General features: G+C 43.1%; 1 protein-coding gene across 4 annotated transcripts in view; it reads right to left on the bottom strand.

The window, feature by feature from the left end:
* Positions 1-25,066, bottom strand: part of LOC144694900 (electrogenic sodium bicarbonate cotransporter 4-like) — a 70,438-nt gene that overhangs the window by 22,102 nt on the left and 23,270 nt on the right. For 3 of the 4 annotated variants that reach the window (XM_078565637.1, XM_078565636.1, XM_078565638.1), the window contains 12 exons: positions 18,425-18,582; positions 17,772-17,859; positions 17,129-17,283; positions 16,742-16,867; positions 15,794-15,968; positions 12,844-12,977; positions 11,045-11,316; positions 8,181-8,242; positions 6,849-7,049; positions 5,661-5,774; positions 1,900-2,061; positions 472-650 (listed from right to left, as the gene is read on the bottom strand). In XM_078565637.1, coding sequence (XP_078421763.1) covers positions 472-650; positions 1,900-2,061; positions 5,661-5,774; positions 6,849-7,049; positions 8,181-8,242; positions 11,045-11,316; positions 12,844-12,977; positions 15,794-15,968; positions 16,742-16,867; positions 17,129-17,283; positions 17,772-17,859; positions 18,425-18,582 — 1,826 coding nt within the window. Of the gene's footprint in view, positions 1-471; positions 651-1,899; positions 2,062-4,383; positions 4,498-5,660; positions 5,775-6,848; positions 7,050-8,180; positions 8,243-11,044; positions 11,317-12,843; positions 12,978-15,793; positions 15,969-16,741; positions 16,868-17,128; positions 17,284-17,771; positions 17,860-18,424; positions 18,583-25,066 lie in introns of all 4 variants that reach the window. The other variant, XM_078565635.1, reaches the window with a different exon arrangement.

Genomic DNA, 25,066 nt, shown 5'->3' with positions numbered 1-25,066 from the left:
GGTAAGTCTGTCCAAGTTTAATAATTAGCCATTAATTATGGTGGTTCATTCACTCAAGAATGCGGAAACCACATTCACCTATCATCTCAGAATGCTGAAATTAGCAATCTGTTATACCAATGTGTACAAGGTAAAATTGTTTGTTTAGAGTTTATTATCTGCTTAAAGAATATACAGAAGTTTTTTTTAAAAAAAAGACACGGAAAGTTACTAATATAGTTCAGTGACAAAAGCTGCATAATATGTGAAAGGGGCAAAACTGTAAATGTCAGATATCTGAAACAGAAACAGAAAAAGCCGGGAACACAAGTCAGGAGAATCATCACTTTTTAGCAAGCTCAAAAATTGAGCGGGACCTCTATAGGAGGGTCCTCATTGTAATGCGGAAAGAAACATGTAATTTGGGTCTACCTTTATCTCACTATGCAAGTAAAATAAAACAATTAAGCTAGCAGCTCTGTGCTCACATACCTCACCCCAAGAAACTGTGGTTGCTCTCCTGGTGCGCTCGTTTCCGTTTCCATTTTTAAACCATCAATGTGAGCAATGGAAATAACAGTTGCTGCTACGTACCATGGAAGGCCCGTAAAAGAACAAATTGCCAGAAGAAGACCAACCCAAAACAGATCCAAGTGGTAACCAGCTCCTTTCTGCAGCAGAGGTGGAGAAATAGTTCAGTTAAGCTGAATGTTACACTGGTTCTCTACAGGTTTAAGTCAAGACTTAAACTGAAGCACAAGCTGACTTGTCAAATATTACTTTATGTAAAAAAAAAACTTCAGACCAGCTTTCACACTCATTTCTATCACTTTGATGCCACGTATCATTTAGAAAATTGCTTCACTGGAACCTGCCTGACATCCAATATTTCACTGAAACCTTAGATGTGAGAATTATCTTCTATACTGGTCGTGATGCGAAGGGAGAGGGTTGTGCATGTTCCACACAAACTCCAATCCACTTACTGAATTCTGAGGGATTTGCAAACAAAATATCTGCTCCCATGCTGCGTCAGACCACCTTTTTATTGCTGCATAAAAAGGATGTGAAGGTGCAAAAATAATTTCGGAATGTGTGATTATTCAAGTCAGGAATTTTTCATTTTTTTTTTTATTAAACAAAAGACAACTATTATTGTATCAGCCCTGAAGCACAAGTTCATAGCCTTCCCCAAAGCATAATATTTCTGCAGTCAGTACGAGATTTAATCGCAGACCCTCCCAAAAGCTTGCACGCTGTCATTGTAGGTTGAAACCTTGTTTCCCTGTGAAGTTCATGGGTGGAGGTAGGAGTTGAGGTGATGGGCACCAGGCCAGACGATGGATGCTCACAGCAAGCACTTAAGGTCCAATGGAGGTTATCAGGGGGCCTGGTGGCACAGGGTTGGAAGCCTGAAGTAGGATCCCAGGAGGATGCAGGTAGCTTGGGGTCATTGGAAGTCCAAGCACCAAGTTTGAACAGGCCAGAAGTTACAGAGGCAGCTCTAACTGCGGCAGACAGGGGTGGGGTGAGGGGGTTGGGGAGCAGGCTAGGGGCAGGGAAAGGTACAAAAATAGCTGACGGGCTTTCTGAGCTAGCTGAAAGAGCTACATCAAGGGACCAATGCCAGCCAATCAAAGATAAGCATCAGGAAGGACTGGTTATTAAAATTCCCAAATTGATGAAAGGTGAAACACTGTTGAGATGAACTACAGAAAGAGCGTATTTAGCAAGTTATTCAAAAAAACAGATTGCCAGCAATCCAATTCAGCCTTGTTGTAACACTGTAAACGTTTCTGTTTCCTGAAGAAATATTAATGAGGTTTCAGATTGGTTTCTTAGCAACAGATGGTTAAGGTTAAGGAGTGAAACTAAGCATCTATAACTATCCTGCTTGTCACTTAACAATCTATCACTTACCCTCAATTTGTGCTCCTTCCTGTTCACAATGACCCCTGTGATTTGTTGGTCCATGAAGATCAGAATGGTGACGAGTAGAGCAGGTAAAGCACTGGCAAGGTAGATCCACCATGGGTTCTTACCAAAGGGAATAACAAACCAGCCTCGATCTGAACGGGTCGGCTGCAGGAAAAAGATTGAAAAAGGTAGCTTATTTAATTAGTGCATACGTTTTTCAGACGTGATCATAATTTTACATTTACCACAGCCTGGAGTTCTAGAAATAGCACAAACAATAAAACTCTTGAAAGCCTAATGAAGTACTAAGGTTATTGGAACATTTGAAATATTAGTTTTTTTATCCCCTCATATGATTCCAAAAATAGTGGTGGGTCCCCAGACCTTTGAGATGAGCATCAGGATGATATTTGAGTGTGATGAAGGTGGGATTCCAACAGATTGTTTTATCTTCACCAATATTCATGCACGCTACTGGGGAAAATTGTGGGATAATGATCAAAAAGTGTGAACAACGATCTCATTCCAGAAAACGTAGCTGGGAGGGACCCAGTCTGCCTGAATGGAATGTTTATGGCCCATTTCTCTCCAGTGTACTCGGTATAGCTGAAGACTGGTATTTCTATTAATCCTTGCTCATTGTTCTCCATTCCTTTTATTTCCATTTCCTTCTCATCTCCCTAAGCCCAGTTATTCAGTCAGTTGGACACCCTCCTCCCCTTCCCTTCCCTTCCAATTTCATGGTTCAGGCTATTATAATGTGAAGTTGAAGGTTTGTTGTATGAGAGCCTCCTGCAGCTGTATTTACTTGAAATAGTTAGCCAACTGCACCTCAATCAGGCCTGACCTTCAGCAGCCTACCCTAACAAAAAACCTTTGCAGAACATTAATTTAACCCACGCTATTTGTGATTGTTGAATGCAATTCCTATGAAGTGCAATGTTCATCTTTGCATCTTTCTCCAAGCCATCCTAAAATGATATATATCTCCAAAGAGCTTCTTACAAGGATGCAAGAACAAAATGCCTGTTCTACACTCTAGATTGTCAGAGTAGAAAATACTCATCTTAATCTAAGATGCCTGGAGTACCTGGGGATTTTTGCTGTCACAATTACAGCATCAGCTGAGGGCTTGAATTAATACCTGTCTCACAGTCACTTCATGTGTAAAACTATGTCGATATCTGTTATAACTGAGTAGCTGCAATTCGAGATCACCTTCCATGTTTGTATTCCAACATTACTGTGTCAGTCTTCAGTCTGCTTAACTGGTTTCAGTTGCGTGAGAAAATCTGAGAGGAATCTGCCAGTTTTTATTTTTGCCTCTCCAAGGAGATGTCATTGCTACTTAGGTGGGGTAGGGAGGGCATGGGGGTTGGGGTTGGGTGGGGGGGGGGGGGGGGGGGGGGTGGCTGCGGTGGGGTGCGTGGTGCTGGATGCTAGTGTTGAAGTCAGGGTGCTCCAGGTATCATGAATGTGGAACAGGCTTGATGGTCTGTCCTGTCTGTTACTTTTGTAGGTCTGTAACATGGAGCTAAAAACTCTGCACTGAGATTGTTCATCGTACCTTTGAATGAAAGTCAAACTTTGGCCAACATGACTTGAATAGTTATCGTGAAGATTTCATTACACATCCTCATGTTAAAATGAAGACTGTAACCCAATTTTGCAAGGTCCTTAAATTTGCTGAACTCTTTAACTCCCTAATTTTGCTGTGTCCTCAGGCTATTGAAATGCACAGCTAGTGTCATCTAATTCTTACTTATTGATTAATCTTGCCTTTTTTCCTTTTTGACCTTATTAGTGTTGACAATGGGCCTTGAACCTCCACTATGGTATCTCAAAAAAAATCAGACAAAGGCACACAATGATTTCCTCTCTTGAAAACGTACTGTGCTGAAAAGGACAAAATAATTCTCCACGCAAAATCTGGACAGTATAACACATCTTCTTTTAAGTTAGAAAATAAATAACCTCAGGTGGTAGATTTGAGATTTCTAAAATAAATTGCTGTCTAAGCATTTAATTCCTTGTGCACCTAAGATGCTGAATGTCATTAATAGGCAATGGAACACAAATCCTTGATAACATCCAGCTTGAATGTTATCAAATATGGCTTAGGGTTAGATGCAGAATAAAGATGACTTATTTGCATAAAACTCAATCTCCACTGAATGGCTGATGTTGCTAGTATCCAATTACTAGTTTTGGTATCAGGCATTCCAGAAGCCAGGGAAATTGTGTTGAAGTATGAGCAATTCTCTGCTCCACGGTAAAAATGTAAATCAAGGCTTAGTCAATAGATGTGGAATCTTTATAGCCAGCATGGAGTGGACATCAATTTCACAACTGAAGGCTTGATTTAAACAAGGGCCTGACATTAAAGGACAGTGTGATAGTACACCAGTACACCACTCAAGCCATTACCTAATTATTGGATTTATCAACGTGTAAAACTGTGGTTTAAAAAAAGCCCTTGGAGTTTACCTTCAGCTCAGTAGGCACTTGAAGTTTTGGTGTGTTCAGTCCAAAAAGTACATCAATCCCAACAAAAATCAGAATAGACGTGAAGATAGAAAAGTCACTGATAAGTTTCCGGAGCTAAGATAGACCCACAGAACAGATGGCAAAAACATCCAGACAGAGGTATCACATGAGAAGAGAATAAGAATCAATGAGAAAAAAGAAAGAGGAAACATTAAATGATGTATTTTCAACATTGGTTAGAGGAAAGAAGTTATGCTTCATCTCAAATAATGTGACTCAATCAAATCTTCCCCAGTTACACCAAGCTTTGGTAACCATGATGTCGAGTGTGCTAAAAAAAAAAGCTCTTAAGATACATTTTGGGAGAGAAAGTATTCTTGAGTTGCTCATTTACAGAGTGCATCAAGACTGTATAAGAAAGTTGACCCGTGCTAACTCATTGAATTAACTGAAAGACACTGGGTGGAATTTTACGGCCCAGTCGTGGCAGGGGCAGAGCCATAAAATGCCATTCAAAGGTCCATTGACTTCGGCAGGACCGTAAATTTCCTCCCGCTTCTATTTGCCCTCTCCTGGGCAGTTCCCACTCTGTATCCCACTGGATGAACAATTTGTCATGCTGAGGTGAAATAGTTAGTGAGGTGAACAGGGACTTCAGTTAAATCTAGAATTGCCTTGAAATAGTTAGTGAGGTGAACAGGGACTTCAGTGAAATCAAGAATTGCCTCTGTAGGAAAAACAAGAATGTATTCTTTCCCAGTTAAATTGTCCTCATGAGAGGACATTTTATCTAGACACATCTAGACATTTGGCACATTTTATCTAGACAGGGAACCAGCCATTTCAGGTCTCAATACTCTGAAATGAGCTGCTTAGCTGGTGTCAGATCCAGGGCCATTAGTGAAAACCTTTTTGGCAGAGTGGAGAAAGCTAGAATAAGTGACAGCCCAAAGCTAATCTAGGTTGGCCATCCTGCTCCGACCCCATTACCACCATTGTGCCAGATAGGAAATCCATGGGATAATTATGGTATATAAAAAAAGTCAATGTTTTTCTGACAGGGGATGCAAATGATTAAGCTGGGCAATAAGTCATATGGATGAAGAGAAGTTGCCTTGGTGAAAACTTGAAGATTTCTTGGTTTGGCCCTCATGACTCTGAAACTAATGTAAACCAGCAAGCTTTAAGTTGAAAAACATTTGTGCAGATGTCTTCTAAACTACGCAGAGCAACAGGAAAATAACTAGAGATATTAAATAGCCAAGTTTGGTTCAAACCTTGATTTCACTGGGAACATGCAGTTTGGGTGTATCCAATCCAACAGCAGCATCGATTCCACAGAAAACAAGAATTGAGATGAACGTGGAAAAGTCAGTTATCAGGCTTCGGATCTAATAGAAAATAAAGGGATAAATCGGCATGGGGGAAGGAAGCAAGCAGGGAAGGAGGTATACATATGCAGGCTCAGGGTCACAAGTGCAGGTACAGTGTTGAGGAAAAATAATCTGGTTGCTCTGAAGCCCTTGCTAGACTACAAGGTGAATTAGGGAGGAGCAGAGCAGATACATAGGCAACCTCAACATTTGAATTGTAAAATATATGGATTTTTGTTAAAAATTTTAAGGCTAGAAAAATAACTGCTCTTTATCTTCCACGCTGCATTGACGTATGCCTAGCAGCTAAAGGACATTCCTTTTCATCCCCATGTGCCACTCCATATGCAATTGCTAATGTAACTGACATGTCATAGCTTTTCATTTTTATGTTGCTCACAGATTGGTTATGAATTGTGTCTAGGATCAGAGATGACTTCAAAATTTGGGATTTCTGCTCTGTTTGTTTCATTTTTGAATAAACATATATTGAAATTTTTGTGAACGCTTAGTCAGTGCTTAACCTGAGAATGGCAAGTATCCCATTTGTAAATGTTACTGGAAAACAGGCTGACAGAAGTTGGATTGTGAATTTAAATATTACTTGTTTGAAGCAATTCACCTTCTTCAAAAGCTTGGAACAACAAAATTGAAATGAACATTATTTGAGCACGGACATTAAACAAGCAGATTCTATACTTTTGAAGCAACTCCAATAATGTTTAACAAATCTGACTTAGTACTAGTCAGCGAGATTCTTTCTACCCAGTGGGATAATTCTGTGCCCTGCTTGTACTGCCGATTATCTGTAAGATTTCATGATTCACATCATGTTGGTTGGCTTGCACAGATAGGCAGATGCCAATTCATGACAAAATTACTGCCATTATGGGGGGATGCCTGGCCCTTACAGGCCATTGGGTTGAGGAAAGACCTTGGGAGCACAGAGTCTGCCTTTCTAACAGGCTGAAGATCTTATTAGGCTACTGGAAACCCAACAATAGGGAGAACAATGGCCCAAGTAAGAGGTAAGTAATTCTATTGTAAACTCACTCAGTTCAAAACCCACAGGTGTTTCAGTGGAGCACTTACCTTGGTGGGAAAATAGCGACTAAACTTGAATTTCTTGAGGGTTACAGTCAAGGAGTAGGTGCCAAAAAAGAGGATGAAAGACATTAGGGCTAGGTCTGGAACATACTTGCAGGACTTTCCAACCAGGCTCCCACCATATGTGAAACATTCCTTCTTGCTGAGTTGACTCCAGTCCAATGCTGTTGTATTGAAAACGTTGTGCTTGGGACAGAAAGAAGAAAATTAATGTTCTTTAAGAAAACTCTCACCTGACAATGCATTATCTGGGCTGTACAAAGACTCAAACCCTTGTTGCTTTAAGCAGGGATGTTATAAGCTACAATTATACAAGTGGTGCAACCTCCCTAAGGATACAAACACTTGTATAGTGCCCAAAGAAGAGGTTGCTATAAGAATAGGCACATAGATAAAGGTGTGATTTACCGGGCTACACTATCACTATGGTGGTTTGAGCAGGTAAAATTGTGGAAACTATAGTTAAGTGGGAAAGGCATTCAGGGGAAAGCTGCCATTGTTCCTCAGCCATATCTCTGTCAAGGCTCAATGTGATCATGCACAATAAGCTCATGGATGACAAAGGTTTAATAGCAAGTGAACATATATTTTGGACATAAAAGATCCCATGACACTACTTTGAAGAAGATGTTGATTTTGGGCATTTGTACTTGGAATAAAATTGACCTGAGCTGGCACCATCTGGGTCAGTTGCTCCACCCAGGCAGCTAGGGAAGTGAAGCAAATTGTGTATCTCAGGCCATTGGCATAGACTTATGGAAGTGTTATCTCCAGTTAGGTATTGTGTTTTCTTAAAATTCACCCTCAGGGTGTGGGTGTCACTAGCAAGGCCAGAATTTATTGGCCATTCTTAGTTGCCCTTGAGAAAGTGGTGGTGGGCCTTCTTGTTGAACTGCTGCAGGGCCATGTATTGAAAGTGGTTCCACAGTACTGTTGGACAGGGAGTTTCATGATACTGGCCCAGTGGCAATGAAGGATTGATTATGCACATTTAAGTCGGAGTGCTGTGTGGAAGTGATGATGTTTGCATGTGTCAGCTGCCTTAATCTTTCAAGGCCAAAGGTTTGGGATGTGCTTTTGAATTTGCAAGTTGTGCAATTGTGGTTCCAGAAATTTTCACCCATGGTAAGAAACAGCAGGAGAATTTGTGTTATGGACACACAGAGAGAATATGGCTTTTCTAGTTCCAGTATTTTCTGATGTTGTGCAAAGCCATGATCCAAATGGTCCTGTCCTACTGCTGATGGGGACTGAAGGAAACAGTTCTTACTGAAATAAAGAATGTTCACAGTCAAATTATGGAAATTAAAAACTTACCAAAGAAATGTTAGTGTTGTTCAGAGCCAGTGAATCTGAAGCATTGAAGAAAGTTGCATTCACTGTAAGACAACAAAATAGTGTGTTTAGTATCATTAACAAAATCTCAGCCTTACAGGCTGTGTTTAGGTTGAAATTTCCTTCCCTATTCCCTTTTAGGGTGCTTTCATAAATTATCCCGGCCAATAAGATGAACAGGCAACCTTTAGCAAAACATGAAATCTGGATCTGGGAGCTGCGGTAACAACCCACCATTTTCTTCTTTTCCTTTCCAAATGAGCAAAATGTTTGACTTTGCTGCCACACACAACAAAGGAAATTGAATTGGAGCTAGGATTGACTCCTACTACATGGCTCATTTATAAACAGAAACCTGGGAGTTTTCATACTTTTCATCCTCCCTCTCCCTCTCTCTCTCAATCCCCACTCCAGAACTTGAGCACAAAAATCTAGCCTGACACTCCAGTGCAGTACTGAGGCAGTGCTATATTGTGGGGAGTGCTGTCTTTCACGTCATCTGTTAAACTGAGGCCACATCTACTCTCTCATCATGCAGATCAGACTCCGCAAGTGCTAGCATTATATTTAAGTAATCTAGAAAAAGGGTGAGTATCTACATTACTTAGAACTGAAGATTCTGACAAACTTAAATAACTGATAAATCTCATATTTAAAATATTGAACTGCTTTTTGTTTAAGATTTTTGTGCAATCCAAAGGTACATTCTGCACCAAACAAAATATATTACCCATGCTGGTTGCAATAAGCAGTTTAATTTCTCTTTCATCTTAAATGCATTTGAAAATCTTAAGTCAACATTGTATTAAATTGGCAGCATGAGTCAATTTGATTCATGTTACTTACAGTGTAAACAAAAGTTTGTCCATTGATCTGCACAAACTTGATCCACTAAAGGTCTCAGTGAAGATTATTTATCGAATGTCTCGCTGTTCAATTTGTAAAAGCTGCATTTAATGTTGCTATTCATTGTAGAGACAGAGGTTTGCCCTGGAGAACCCAAAATATAGTGCTAGCTTGTGCTTGAAGGAAGATTTCACTGTGTACAAGTGTAACATAGAACCATCTTTCTTTTGAAATTCCGACCCTCTAAAGAATTATCAACTGAGGCCATTGCATTTCAATCCCCTAGATTGGTTGCTAAAGGTATACAACCTATTCAATTTATACACATTTAAAATGGTTCCCTAAATATGAAACTCCATCTGATTGAATTGTTTGTCTCATTATACTCCCGCAAAAGGCACAATTTACTGCGTTAAAGTCACTATAAAGTACATGTATTCACCAGGGTGTCACCAGGGTTAGATTATGAAGAGAGATAAACTAGGTTTGAATGCTCTGGAATAGAGAATGTACTGGGGTGATTTGATTGATGATTTTAGAATTTTGAAAGGAATTGATAGGGTAGGTAAAAAGAAACTTTTTTCTGCTGGTGGGGGAGTCCAGGACAAGAGGTCATAACCTTAAAATCAGCGCCAGGCTATTCAGGAGAGAAGTAACAAAACACGTCTTCACTCAAATCATGGTAGAAGTGTGGGAACTGTCTCTCATAAGATGCCAGCTCAATTGATCATTTTAAATATGAGATTGATAGCTTTTTGCTTGCAAACCATATTAAAGGATATGAAGCTAGGGCAGGTAAGTGAAATTAGGATACAGGTCAGCCATGATCTCATTGGAAGGCAGATTAGGCTCAAGGGGCTGAATGACAAACTCTTGTTTCTATGGTAATCTAAACAGCAATGCTACTAATGGCAGTAAGGGATATTCCTCCTCATGATGCCACTTAATTTATGCATGGTGTCTTTGTGGTTCAGAATAATCAGACTTCCAATATACAAACAGGAAGTGGGAGGGGTCAGGAAGAGAGATTTATCTACAATCATTTGAATGGAGAATTTCTGATTCTAGAGACCCAACACTTGTTTTAAGCGGCAGGTACCCTGTACTATCGATCATCATCAAATTAAAGCTAAATGTGAGAAGTTCAAGTCCAGGTCTGGTCAAAGTGGTCAGACATAGAGGGAGGAAAGAAAAGATTGACAGGATTTAAGAGAGTTTTCTTCAGGATACTTACCCAGGATTGAAAGTAGCCAAACAGAGTTTGCAGCAGATATAAAAATAGTAAATAATAAGTTACACGAGTCAAATTAACAGTAGTTGACAATAATGTGTCCAGTCAAAGAATACACATTTAGAGACAGATGTTCCCTGTGACCAGCAGAAGTTGGCTTAATAATGCAAAAAACAGTTTCAGACCAAAGCAGTCCAGTTTCCCTTGGCTAATAGTCTGGTCGCATCCACTCCATATATTGCACTGATAGTTTTCAGAGTATTGGCAAAGGTGCATGTGAGCCGTTGTGCGACAGTCACAACTTTCACCTCTGGCTGTGGACATACCTTGATGTTAACTGAAGGTGTTCACTAGCTGCTGACGCAGTAACTTTCATGATAAAAACTGGAGAGCAATGTGGATTCTGCATTAGCAGCTTTCAAGGATCTCTGGCACAAAAGGGTAAAAATGGGAATTCTGAAATTGTGAAAACACTTTAGGCCCAAACACCCTGCCCAGCCTTTGGGAACAGAGCAGGTGGGTGGTTAATAGTGGTCATATGTTTGCTGGTGCACAATAATTGAGATAAATGATGGGATCCTCTAGCCTTAATGGACATAAACTAGTTTGTAAAATTGTCCACTTCAGGTTTATCTCTAACACAAATGAGCAAAGAGTAGAAATAAAGTATGAAATTCTGAAGAAAGATGCAACTTGCTTTGATATTAAGGCATTGCTACTCAATTGTTTTCCTTCTTTTCCCACTTGACTGAGTTAATGCCTGACTCACCTGAATCTGGAGCCACACACTCACACTTGTACATGGTCACGTAGTCTGGCTTGTAGCCAGCGTTGATGGGGTAGTATTTGAAGGCCCCGATCATTTTTTTGATGGCATCATAGATGAAGATGAGGCTGATGAGCATGGAGAAGCCTTCCTCTGTAAAACGGGTAATGTACTTAATGATGAAACTCGCGTCCGTGATGACAAGAAGAAGGCACTGAAGGGCAGAATGGAGACCAATCCAGAGGCGGAATTCAAGGTAGTCCATATCATTACCCCTGCAAGAGAGATATAGGCTCTTTAAAGTGAATATTACAAGGCTAAGTATGCAATAAGCATTAGGTGTTGAGGTTAATTGTGGTAGACCAGTGCTGATTTGTTCTGATGAATTAATTAAAAATAAATTACTTGCAGTAACATTGATGAAAATCAAAATTCCATTTCCACTGGTGTTGACACTGGTGACCTTGAGAAACAAGTGACCTTGAAGCTGCTGGATTGTCCTGAAAGCCCAGTTGGTTCCCAGTCTCATTCAGGGAAGGGAGTCAACTGCCCTAACCTGTCACTTCCCTGCACATTACCTTACTGACATTTAGGGTCTTCTCAATTTGCCTTGCAAGCAAATTCAGGGCAACCAGGGATGGACAGTCAGTAATTATGATCTAGTCTGCATTGCCCACATTTTACTATTGAATGTTTTTTAAAAGGTGATTTAGATTCAAATGGTTTTCCTAAGACAGAGTACAAAATGTTGTGTTTTTTTAAAATGAAAATAGACAAATATTAAGTCATGGACAAGCAGCTCCCTCACCATGGTTGAGGTTGTGATCCGGTTTCATGGGTTAAACTTGGTCTAAACCAGTCAGCCAACCAACCAAAAAGCCAGGTACCCTCTACTGAGCATCTGGGTAAGATAGTGGGTGCTTCTTTAACCAATGAAGAGTGGTTAATGAGCAGCGCAGAATCTGAACCAGGAATTGTCAGTTCAAATAGCAAGTTCAATGTCAGGTAGAGAAAGTGAAATAAAGAGAGAGGAAAAAGAAAGAAAAAAATTTACTTTATTATTTTTGTCTCCATAAATACAGATAAAAACAATAGTGGAAGTAAATTTTTTCAGTCAGGGAAGTTGTCTGGCATTAACATTGCCACTCTATTAAAAGGTACTTGGCCTGGAAGGGATAAGGCCAACTTTGCTTTGAAGTGAGTTTAGTCCATATCTATGAGGTAAATATAGGGGGTTTCAGCCCATTAAATACATTTGAATAGTGAATCAGACAGTAAGATGTAGCTGGACATCTCTGACAACAAATTCTGGATTTCTGCATTTAACTGTGCATGGATGGTTACTGGAAGTTGCTGCCCAACTTCCATGTAATTAACGGTAAACGTTGTTAGCCAGGGCACTATTTTTGCAGCAGAATTGGGCCCATTGTGTAGAACTGTTCCTCTGTAGCAAGAACAATGCTCTTAGAGTTACAAAGTAACATTGTAAATAGTTAGATCTACATTTTTTCTCAAGGTCATTTGAAAGAACAGTTTAAAATTATAACCCATGACATTGAAATAAAATATTGAGAAGAAGGACTCCTCACAGAAATCCCAGCTCGTCCGCCTGATCATAAACTCAAAATGTGCAACATATCCCTAAGGCTTGCTAAAGGTGGAGTCCTCCCTCAGAATTGCTGCCCTGTTGAAAGAAGATCCTGACTTAACATTGCACCAGTTCCCTTTGGCAATGAGGTAATTAAAATGGCATACTTTCCCTTCATTGTGGTCACCAAAATTTAAGCGACCAAAATACTCACTTGCTGAAGTCAAACAGGAGCTTTTCAAAGATAAGGATTGGGCCTGTACTACTCAGGATGGTGAGAGGCTGTCCACCAAATAAACAGAACACAGTTCCCGTGAATGCTGTGCCTAGAAAACTTTCAATCACACCCTGTTTGTAAAAAAAACACAGCCTGTTAGACTGAAATAGAAGTCACTAGGCTGCAATTGAATTGAATGTAACGGAGGATTATTAACTCATTGCCAATGCTGAAACTAATATGACTCAACACATTTCATGTACCTCTGTTCCATCACATACTGTGACATTTGGTTATGTTATTGCTTCTGTTGTTCATGCTGTACTATGTAAAAGGGAACAATACATTCATTCACAAGGTCACTTGATAGATTTGGTTGGTCCATGCTAATCATCTTTCCAGCGCAAACCTCCAGCCATCCTGGAATAGAATACATCTATTTTCTCAATGATTCTGCATTTTATGACACCATTTGCCCTACCCAGGATTCTATTTTACTTGATGATAACTCTTTGTGTGAAAACTTACTTTCCAATATTGTCCTAAATTTGTTTTTCACTAATTTGAGCTTGTGCCCCATGTCCAATTGGCATGATTTCTTGTGAAGTAATGCTCTAGTTTAACCTTGTCAACGTTATTCATCGCCCATTTATCACTGAGTGTTGCTTGCAGTTGATTCCTTTTGAAGGGACAATAACCCAATTCTGTTGACAACCAGGAGCAGTCTCATGAGTCCTCTCTGCAGTGCCTCACAGTTTGATCTGAGCAAAGTATGGTATAATTTAAGCATCATTTCCTTTGGCTTTGACTATGCTGTTTTGGGTCAATACCTCAGTGTTCTGTTTGCTTTTTCCACTGTAATCATTAAAACACCTGGCTATTTCAACTTTGTTCACAGAGTTCTTATGCACTGTAGAATCTGATAACACAGAAGGCACACACAGATGGCCCATCGTGCCTGTGCAGGCTCTTTGAAAAGAGCTATCCAATTAGTCCCACTGTTCCTGTTCTTTTCCCCTAGCCATTTTCAAGTGTTTCACCAATTTCCTTCTGACAGTTCTTATCGAATCTGCTTCCACCACTCTTTCAGGCAGTGCGTTCCAGATCATAACAACTCGCTGCACACATTCATGGGATGTCAGCAATGCTGGCAAGGCAAGCATTTGTTGCCCATCCCTAATTGCCCTTGAGAAGGTTCCTTATCTACGATAGCTATTTTAAAAAAATATGAAACACATGCTTGTCACGGCACATAAATAAAAGCAAAATACTGTAGATGCTGGAAATCTGAAATAAAAACAGGAAATGTTGGAAAAACTCAGCAGGACTGGCAGCGTCTGTGGAGAGAGGAACAGAGTTAACGTTGCGATTCCGTATGACTCTTCTTCAGAGCTGAGAGAAGCTGGAGCTTCTTCAGGTCTGAAGAAGAGTCATACGGACTTGAGACACTAACTCTGTTTCCCTCTCCACGGATGCTGCCAGACCTGCTGAGTTTTTCCAGCATTTCCTGTTTTCAGTTACTCGTCACTGCACAGTCTGTTTGGCAGTCAGTGGACTCAGTGCATCAAAATGGCAAAATGTTGCCACGGTTAAGTCTTTGAAATGTTTTTAAGGTCCATCCCAAGATTAAATGCAGCTAGTGTATTAATGCCCTGAGATCATGGGGGAATGAATATATTTACCACTCCAGCTACCACTAGCCAGTTAAAATCTGCTGGCATCACTGTAAGCTACTCATAATGCACATATTTGAATTTGCAGAAAGGTGACCTGGCTGTTATGGAGACTATTGCGTATAATCTTTTAAGGTCTTCAAGTCAGTGAGTTGAAGTGGAAAGCAGATTAAAGCTTTCCTTATGGTGCATTTCATTCTCTTGTAGCTAGTGTGTCAGGAAACAGATGAATATACCACCAGCTGGTTACCGTGGCAGCTGGTGACACATTTGCTTGCTAAAAATGCATTAAAAATGATAGATCTTGGCTACACGAGCCCCCATAATGTTTGCAAAATCACATATGAGATAAAGCAGCTCCAAATTGTCAAATACAACCAGATTTCAGATCCATGTCCCTTCCACCTCTCACTAATGTGGCAAGCAGACCATCAATTTTGGAGGGAGTACAGAGGCGATTCACAAGAATGATTCCCGGAATGAAGAACTGTAGCTATGAGGATAGATTGGAGAGGTTGGGACTGTTTTCCTTGGAGAAAAGGAGGCTGAGAGGAGGCTTGATAGAGGTATTCAAGATCCTGAGGGGTGTGGACAGGGTAAATAGTGAGAAATTGTTCCCACTCAAGAGACCATCAAGAACTAGATGGCACAGATTCAACATAATTGGCAAAAGGAGTAAATGTGATGTGAGGAATTTTTTTTTCACCCGGAGGGTGGCTGGAGTTTGGTACAAACTTCCTGAGAGGGTGGTGGAGGCAGGTTCGATTGAGATATTGAAAAGGGAATTGGACTGCTACCTGAAAAGAGAGAATGTGCAATGTTAAAGGGATAAGGCAGGAGAGTGGGACTAGGCGAAATGCTCTTTCAGAGAGCCAGTACAGACTCGATGGGATGAATAGCCTCCTTTTGCACTGTAAAGATATTGTGATCAGTAACCATCGAAACATAGTCTGCACGCAAGCTGCTGAGGAATGATGAGTGCTACCAAAGTATGTGGTACCATAGCCCGAGGCTAGGTCCTCAGTGAGTGGAAGCAAATGCTGATTGTGGAAATAAATGTTTTCTTTTCTAGTAGGCAATGGTCTTCACTTAATGATAAACCAAAAAAAAAACGTTTTTGTTCTCAATTATAGGAGCTCTCAGAAATCATAGAAAATCAGCTATTCTCTTATTCTTTGGCTGAAAAGATCTTATTGGCCTCACTCTATTAATGAATGTGCATTTGGGCGAGTCAGGACACAAGACTGGAAGTGAGAGCATGGTGTAGTTATCACCTGATAATTGTCTGTTGCATCCCCCAACAATCCTCCAAAGGTGATGGCATTGGTGATGCAGCCCAGGTAGATGAAGATGATGGTGGAGACAGACTGTATGTGGAATGCTTCGTAGAAATCACTGGGCATCCAGGGGAGCTTCCTTTTGATATCCAGCATCAGCCCTCCACAAAACCTGCAGTCGGTGAGAAACACTTAAACTCAGGGTTGTAAGTAGGAAGCAGTGGTTCATTAAGGGAAAACTGGAGGCGTGTTGCTCTGTATACAAAAATAACTATAAATTAGGACCTCCAACTACTCTTTACTCTGTCATCTATGTGGACTCCCCCCAGCCGTTCTCTCTTTTCAAGTTTTAAATAGATTGTTACAAACCCCTCCACTATGCGCTGATTTTGTAAATTGAACAGATTTCATGTTACTCCATTGTACAATAAAAAGGACTTTACACCAGTGTTTTGATACAGAAGAATATCTTGGTTCAAATCATGCATAAGTTACATGCTCGCAATATAGGCTTTTGAACATACTAGTGTTCTTTTTTACTTTATAAGTTGTTTGTCAGGACTGGTGGACGGAAGAGGAATTGGGATTGGGTCAGGAATGGTGGTGGGAGCTGAATGGGTGGGGAATAGTGGGCAGGAGTGGGAGTGAGATTGGGTCAGCGGCGGTGGGCATTCTCACTCCGGCCCATCACTCCTGACCCAATTCCGCTCCCACCCACCACTGCATACCATAAGCTGCTGTGGTGATTTCCTGTAAGTTCTCTAGGGATGGGATTTTTAAAAGGGTTCAGCAATGATGGTGATACTTGCTGATTAAGAGACTGACATATCACATCCAATAAAGGATTCTCTTGCCCACAGTGGTCTATCGCCTTGGACCCTTCATTAACCCAACATTTTGCCCCAGTGGCTACTACAGTACATCTCCTTCAATTGAAAAGTATACCTTCCTGTCCACATCAGCTCTTCCCCAAGTTCATGTGGTACTGGCATTTCTTCATCGTCACTTCCTCCTCCACCTCCTGCTGAACCATTCATTTGTCCTGCCTCATTCAGAGAGTAAACAGACTTCCTGGTGACGAGGCACGGGGATGGGGAAAGAGAGAGATGGTTAGTCTTCTATTAATTCTGATCTCTATATTTTAAGGTAATCAAAAGCGGTGGAAGAACAGATTTGCTCTTGGCCAAAGTCAGCCAGAGAACGTGATGCAAGTGGATCATCTTTACTCTTATGACAAACTATCTATTTAACAGTTCTTCTATCTGGAGATGGAAAGTGTACGCAAGATAATGAAGAAGCCCTGCAAATGGGTGGGATTAAAAGAATTCCTACCTTTTCTCAGCTGGTGTTACTTTCTTGGGTGGCTCTATCCTGATCTTGGGATCCCATTCACCAGGAGGCAGGACAATGACTTCATCAAGGAACTCGTCAATGCCGGCAATCAAATCATCTCTGTCTCTCGCTTTGTAAGCCACATCACTGAACAGCTGGAGTCCAGTACAACGAAGGCAGAATGTAAATGTCAGGCACACACAGGTAATTAATCATTGGTATCACAATAGTTAGGAGTATCCATGAATGTTATTGAGAAAGAGGATCTAAGTTTCTCAACTTGTGGCACAAACTCCATCTTTACTTTTTCCTTTCTTGGAGAAACTTTGCTCTTATTAAAATTAAATGACAGGAATTCCCATTGAGAAACCCTTTAGTGCTGGGATTAAAGAAATGTCACCAATTATTAGCAAGACATGAGTAGCTGAGTGCCAGCATAAAAAAGCATAATGATAAATGGTATAGGAATGGCCTTAAACTATTGAATAAATCTTTTCACTGGGGCCTTTAAATTTACTCAACCCAGTCACAAGAATCATGGTTCTGCTGAAGTAAATCACTGGCAATCATTTTCCTTTTACATCCTCAATGTATGATAGCATGAGCTCTACTTTTTCTAATAGGTTTTAATTTGAAAACTCACATCATCTACCATCAGTGTTGCCATGGCTCTTCCAATCTCGCTGTAAGATTTACCTTTCCCTTGAGGACCCAAAAGAATAAAAATAAACCTGTTTGGAATAGATATCAAAATGTTAAAACTGTGAATGAATGCCAATTCTTCTTTCTTCATTCCATCCTAAGTGAATTGTTTTTAAAATGTAAGGAAAATTGAAGTACATTCATAAGTTAGGCTGCATACCCACTGCATCGTATCTAGCCTGACATCACCTAATGCATCTCAGCAGAAAGCTAGTTGCTTTTACAGTACTGTTGACCCGTGGAGAGGTCCCAGACAGATTGAGTGTGCTTAAAACACCAGCACTGCAGCATTCAATCGCGCCATGTGTTGGCTATCCAACAGATGATTATCCTCTCAATTGAACACAAGTAATTGTCCATGTCAGCTGAATTATAGCTCAACCTATAATATTACTTTGAATTAATTCATTTTGTGAAATTAACTTACAACCCATCATAACTCCAGCAGGCAGAACTGTGCAACACAATCCTTCAAAATAGAAAGTTAACATCGCTTCTAAAATGTCCATAAATGACAGTACACCCACCTCAATTATATTATGTGTTATTTTTTATTACTGGACTCATCAACATGCCCTCTAGGTGCACCAGTACCTTGTTGGAACTGCCACTTCGGTCAGTCCACCCAACATCGTTGACTGCAAGAGACGGACAAAGGCTACAAATGGCTTATCCAAAAAGTCGACTTCTCCAACAAGGATATTTGAGGCTTCTGAGTCACGAGGTATTTTCTTCTTGAATTTGTTCTTAAGCTGCAATGAATTAAAGGTCTATATGAGTTAGAATTTGGGATAGTGAATTTCTATTGAGAGAAGATGAGAAAGAATGACCATGAACTATAAACTCTGCTTTTTAATACATTTGGTTTCGCTGACTGGCTAATTACTCCCGCAGTTTGCCTGCTGGTTATCAAATGCATTTTGCTGAGCTCCATTGTGTCTTCAGCATGTATCAGCCAGTCAGAAGAAGGTGCAGGCTGACATCAAAGCCTCAAGATTGGCTCCCGAAGAACATTTACTTGAATAGTTTTTAATAAAGAAAAGAAAGCAGCATTTCCAGCACTGCCCAGTTTTTTTTTTATTCTTTCATGGGATGTGGGCGTCACTGGCAAGGCCAGCATTTGTTGCCCATCCCTAAATTTTTTTTTTTTTTTGAAAAATATACTTTATTCATAAAATATCTGGAAGAACATTCTAAACCATTTCAAAATCACCATCACATAAGTACAATCAGATTCAACTTTTACACATGTATCACAAGGTGCATCAATACAATCAATGAATATTACAATCATTTCAATATGGTCAATGCAGACAATCAGACAATGGTATTGGAGTTATCAACATACATCATGTTGCACTCTGAGGTGCTTCAATACAATTATAATACAATTAGCATTCACTGCATACATTCATTTTGAGCTGTACAGCCCAATGGGGCTCTCAACAGTTCCCAGTCCCTCGGTGCACTGTGGCAGAAAGGTCTTAGACAGCGACCCTTCCCCATTGCGCCTTTGCGGCGGCTGCCCCAAGCTTTAGTGCGTCCCTCAGCATGTAGTCCTGGACTTTGGAATGTGCCAGTCTGTAACACTCGGTCGGGGACAACTCTTTGCGCTGGAAGACCAACAAGTTTCGGGCAGACCAAAGAGCGTCTTTCACCGAGTTGATGATCCTCCAGCTGCAGTTGATGTCTGTCCTCGGTGTGTGTCCCTGGGAACAGCCCGTAGAGCACAGAGTCCTGTGTCACAGAACTGCTCGGGATGAACCTCGACAGAAACCACTGCATCTCTCTCCAGACCTTCTTTGCAAAGGCACAATCCACAAGGAGGTGAACAATGGTCTCGTCCCCACCACAGCCACCTCGAGGGCAACGTGCCGAGGGGGTGAGGCTCCTGGCGTGTAGGAAGGATCTGACGGGGAGGGCCTTTCTCACCACCAGCCAAGCTACGTCTTGGTGCTTGTTGGAAAGTTTTGGCGATGATGCATTCTGCCAAATGACTTTGACAGTCTGCTCGGGGAACCATCCCACAGGGTCCACCCTCTCCTTTTCCCTCAGGGCCTCTAAGACGTTACGTGCCAACCACTGCCTGATGGACTTGTGGTCAAAGGTGTTTCTCTGCATAAATTTTTCCACGAGGGACAGGTGGTATGGTACGGTCCAACTACTTGGAGCGTTCCGCGGCAGCGTGGCCAGACCCATCCTTCGCAACACCGGGGACAGGTAGAACTTCAGCACATAGTGACACTTGGTGTTTGCGTATCGAGGGTCTACGCACAGCTTGATGCAGCCGCACACAAAGATGGCCATCAGTATGAGGGCGATGTTGGGCATGTTTTCTCCCCCTTTATCTAGAGGCTTGTACAACGCGTCCCTGCGGACACGATCCATTTTTGACCTCCAGATAAAGCGAAAGATGGCTCAGGTGATCGCCATCGCGCAGGAGTCTGGAATGGGCCAGACCTGCGCCACGTACAGCAACAGCGAGAGTGCCTCACACCTGATGACCAGGTTCTTACCCGCAATGGAGAGAGAGCGTTGCTCCCACATGCCCAGTTTTCTTTGCACCATAGACACTCGCTCCTTCCAGTTTCTAACGCATGCCCCGGTCCCTCCGAACCATATCCCCAGCACCTTCAGGCCGTCAGCCCTGATGGTGAAGGGGACAAAGGATCGGTCAGCCCAGTTCCCAAAGAACATGGCCTCGCTCTTCCCACAATTTACCTTGGCTCCCGAGGCCAGTTCGAACTGGTCGCAGATGTGGATCAGCCTGCGCACTGACAGCGGATCCGAGCAGAAGACGGCGACATCGTCCATGTACAGGGAGGCTTTGATCTGAGTGCCTCCACTGCCTGGGATTGTCACTTCTCTTATGCCCGGATCCTTCCTGATGGACTCAGCAAAGGGTTCTATGCAACACACAAACAGGACAGGGGAGAGAGGGCAGCCCTGCCTGACTCCAGATTTAATAGGGAAGCTATCTGATTCCCACCCATTGATTGAGACTGCGCTACTGATGTTAGTGTAGAGCAGTTGGATTCAATTGCGAATTCCATCCCCAAACCCCATTTTGGAGAGCACATCCACCATGTAGGTGTGCGATATTCTGTCAAAGGCCTTCTCCTGATCCAGGCTGATGAGGCAAGTATCCACACCCCTGTCCTGTACATAGGCAATCGTATCCCTGAGCAGTGCGAGGCTGTCAGAGATCTTCCTGCCCAGCACAGTGCAGGTCTGGTCAGGGTGGATCACCAATTCCAGAGCGGATTTGACCCGATTGGCGATGACCTTGGACAGAATCTTATAGTCCACATTCAAAAGTGAAATGGGTCGCCAATTTCTAATTTCCTCCCTTTCCCCCTTGTGCTTGTAGATGAGGGTGATAATGCCTTTCCTCATGGATTCTGACATGCTGCCGGCCAGAAGCATACTCTCGAACACTTCTAGCAGGTCTGGGCCCATCCAGTCCCACAGAACCGAATACAACTCCACCAGCAAGCCGTCGCTTCCGGGAGTTTTACTCTTCTCGAAGGACTCAAGTGCCTTAGTCAATTCGTCAGGAGTTAGCAGTTTGTCCAGGCTCTCCCGTGTACTGTCGTCTAAGACCTCCATGATAGAGGACAGGAAGGACTGGGAGGCTGTGCTGTCTGTGGGCTTCTCGTCATACAATCCGGCACAAAAGGATTTGCTGATCCTCAAAATGTCGGACTGCGATGACTTTACTGAGCCGTCTTCTTCCTTCAGGCTGCTGATCACAGAGCTCTCTCTGTGTACCTTTTGGAAGAAGAAACGTGAGCACGTCTCATCCTGCTCCACGGAGCGGACTCTGGAACGGAAGATGATCTTGGAGGCCTCCGAGGCAAAGACCGAGGCTTGCTGGCTCTTCACCTCTTGGAGTTCCTCGTTGACATCGACCCCCATCGACTGCAGCCGGAGCAGGTTCTGCATGTTTTTCTGGAGTGGGGACATTTCCCTCTGTTCCTTTCTAGCTTTCTGGGCACCTTTGGGGATGAAAAACCTCTTGATGTTTCCCTTGATCACTTCCCACCAGTGTGTCAAGGACTCAAAGAGGGGTTTCACGGTTCTCCAACCTTTATAATCCCTCTTGAGCTCCTCAATGTTCTCTGGGGTCAGCAGTTGCATGTATAGCTTCCATGCACCCCCTGCCCACCCTCTGGTCTTTCTCTAAGTGGCAGTCAGCCAGTAGGAGGCAGTGGTCAGAGAAGAACACCAGCTTGACGTCGGTGGATCTGACTGCGAACGCGCGGGACACAAACAGGAAGTCTATCCTGGAATGTATGGACCTGTCTGGCCGCGACCAGGTGTATCTATGCTGCGCTCCGTCTGCAGGGTTGCTGAAGATGTCGTGCAGCTTGGCATCCTTAACTGTTTCCATCAGGGATCTGGACGTTGCGTCCAATCTGCTGTCGGCCCTGCTGGATCGTCCAGCCGCATCGATGATGCAGTTGAAGTCACTGCCCAGAATGACCGGTCTGGAGGTCGCCAGCAGCAGTGGGAGCTGCTGAAAAACCTCCAGCCGCTCGCCCTTTTGTGACGGGGCGTACATGTTAATTAACCGGAGTGGAGCATTCTTGTACATTACGTCTGCTATGAGGAGGCGCCCGCCCACCACCTCCTTAACCTCGGAGATGGTGAAGTTGCCTCCCCGCAGCAGAATACCCAGGCTGGAGGAATGAGAGTCGTTTACTCCCGACCAGATCGATGGCCCATGGGACCACCATCGTGACCATTGCCTGTAGGAGCTGAGGTGCGGTATCGCATACTCCTGCAGAAACAGGTCAGCTTTGACCTTGGCAAGGTAGTCCAAGGTCACAACACATCACATAGCAGATTTAATGCTACGCACATTTATGGATACAATCTTTACACCCATTTTAAAGCATTTAGTCTCTTACCAAACCTGTTGTCTCTGAGAGTCCCAGACCTTTGGTCTGCTCCTGCATAGCCATAGTGTTCACAAATTGCCTCACTTTGGATGGGCTGAGGAAACTGTCCTGAACCACCCCATTGGCAATGTTCTGCTCAGGTGGCATCTGGGGGTTTGTGCAGAGAATGGGATATGAAATGTCCTCTGTTGGAGAAGCTTCTCCAATCCTCTCCTCCTCTGGGGCGTTGCTGCTCCCGGCTTCCCGGAGCTGGGGTGCGCTAAGCGCTTCACTGCTCCCAGATTCCTGGGGCTGGAGTGCGCTGGCTTCTTCGGGTTGTGGGCAAAGTTGGGATGCGCTGGTCTCCTCATTGTCTCCAATGTTCTGGAGCTCGGGTGTCTCGTCCTCCAACTCCCTAGAGCTTTGCCGCTTCTTCTGTAGATGCCGCCCTTTCTCTTCTTCGTCCGAAGAGCAGCTGCCCCTGTCATCCATGTCGGATGGGAGATGCCTCTTGCCACTTGTCTGGGAAGTGGCTTGGTCCCTTCTTAGCCCCTTCTTCCTTTTGGCTCTCTTCACCAGCTGCCACTCCCCCTGCTGATTTTCTGCTGCTTCCTCCTCCTCCATTGATTCGCTCTCCTGAGGAGTGGGAGGTTCAGGGGGCAGTGCTGTTGATTGGCTGTCTGCTGCCTCAATCTTTTCCTCCACCTTGTCTCTCTCTGTGTCCTCCTTTGACCCGTTGTTCTCACTGGGGGCCTTGGTGGTTGGAGTGTTGCAAGTATCCTTGGTAGCAGTGACACGAAGCATTTCCTCTGCTTCCCCTTCGTTGGCTTTGGCTGCCTGTGCATAAGTGAGGCAGCGTTTGGGGCAGGTCCTGTAGAGGTGACCTGCCTCGCCACACAGGTTGCAGCACTTAGCCTGTTTGCAGTCCTTTGTCTGGTGCCCTTCCTGTTTGCAGTTCTTGCAGAGGACAGCGCTGCAGTTGGCTGCCACATGACCAGACTTGCCGCATAAGCTACAAAGTTTGGGCTGCCCAGCGTAGACAAGGTAGCCACGGCTTCCCCCGATAGCGAAGCTGGAAGAAGGGTGGAAGATGGCTCCCTTCCCATAAGTCTTGAGCGTGACCTTAACCTGGTGTTTGCATGTCCAAATCCCGAAGGCGTCTCTAACCTCGGTGCAGCTCCCGACCTTGTCGACGTACCTGGCGAGGAAGGTGAACATGTCGGCGACAGGGGCGTAGGGGTTGTAGAGATGTACAGTCACCACATGGTCCCATTGCAAGGGCAGTGCAAAGAGCGGCTCCACCATCAGTATCTTCATCTCTGGCTGGTCTCTCTTCTCCTCGAACACCTTCAGGAACTTGACGCAAGCTGCCACACGCTTGAAAGTCACGTCGAAACATCCAGCGCTGGGAAAGTCTTGCAGGGAGTAGATCTCCACCGCTTCAAATCCACACGCCTTCAACAGGATCCGCTTGATGAAGAAGGCCTGATCCATGGGTGCTCCTCCTTCGCTGTCCTTCACCGTCATCCGGACGGTGTTACGTACTCCATGGTATGGGGCTCAACTGGTTATAGCCATCGCTTCACGACTACACTTGATCTTAGCCAAAAGGTCCATCCCTAAATTGCCCTAAGTGAACTGAATGGCTTGCTGGGCCATTTCAGAGGGCAGTTAAGAGTCAACCATGTTGCTGTGGATCTGGAGTCACATGTAGGTCAGCCCAGGTAAGGAAGGCAGATTTCCTTCCCTCAAGGACATTAGTGAACCAGATGGGTTTTTACAACAATCAATGATAGTTTCATGGTCACTATTACTGAGGCTAGCTTTCAATTCCAGATTTTTTTATTCACTGTATTTAAATTCTCCAGCTGCCATGGGGGGATTTGAACCCATGTCCCCAGAGCATTCATTAACCTGGTCCTCTGAGTGACTAGTTCAGTGACATTGCCACCATCTCCCCAAGCTTGTTGCATGTGCTATCATCTGTCCAAATCACTTGTTACCAAAATTGAATGTTGCAATGGCAGGATGGTTCATTTAATAATGATAAGACATTGCAATACCTACAATCCTGGGTTTGCTAAGACAACTGAACCAGTGATTGACAAATGACAGTTCTTTGTGGCTTTGAGGGTACTTAGCTGCAGATACCTGCATAACCCAGGCATCATTAAACATCCCATAAAGGTGGTGAAGCTGAAGATGCAGGGGTTGGACAAGAACCAAGCCTCCTCTTTTAAAAAAGGATTTGCAGTAAAGCACAGCAACTGAGCTTCAAACTCACTTTGTAAAACAAACAGGGAAACCTTTACACAAACTCCCCACAGATATTGGCAGCTGCTGGACCCTATAT

This window comes from Cetorhinus maximus, chromosome 20 (assembly GCF_964194155.1).
Source record: "Cetorhinus maximus chromosome 20, sCetMax3.hap1.1, whole genome shotgun sequence".
In the NCBI taxonomy this organism is placed as follows: Eukaryota; Metazoa; Chordata; class Chondrichthyes; order Lamniformes; family Cetorhinidae; genus Cetorhinus; species Cetorhinus maximus.
The sequence above is the reverse complement of the archived record's forward strand: the minus strand, read 5'-3'. Positions and strand labels throughout refer to the sequence as shown.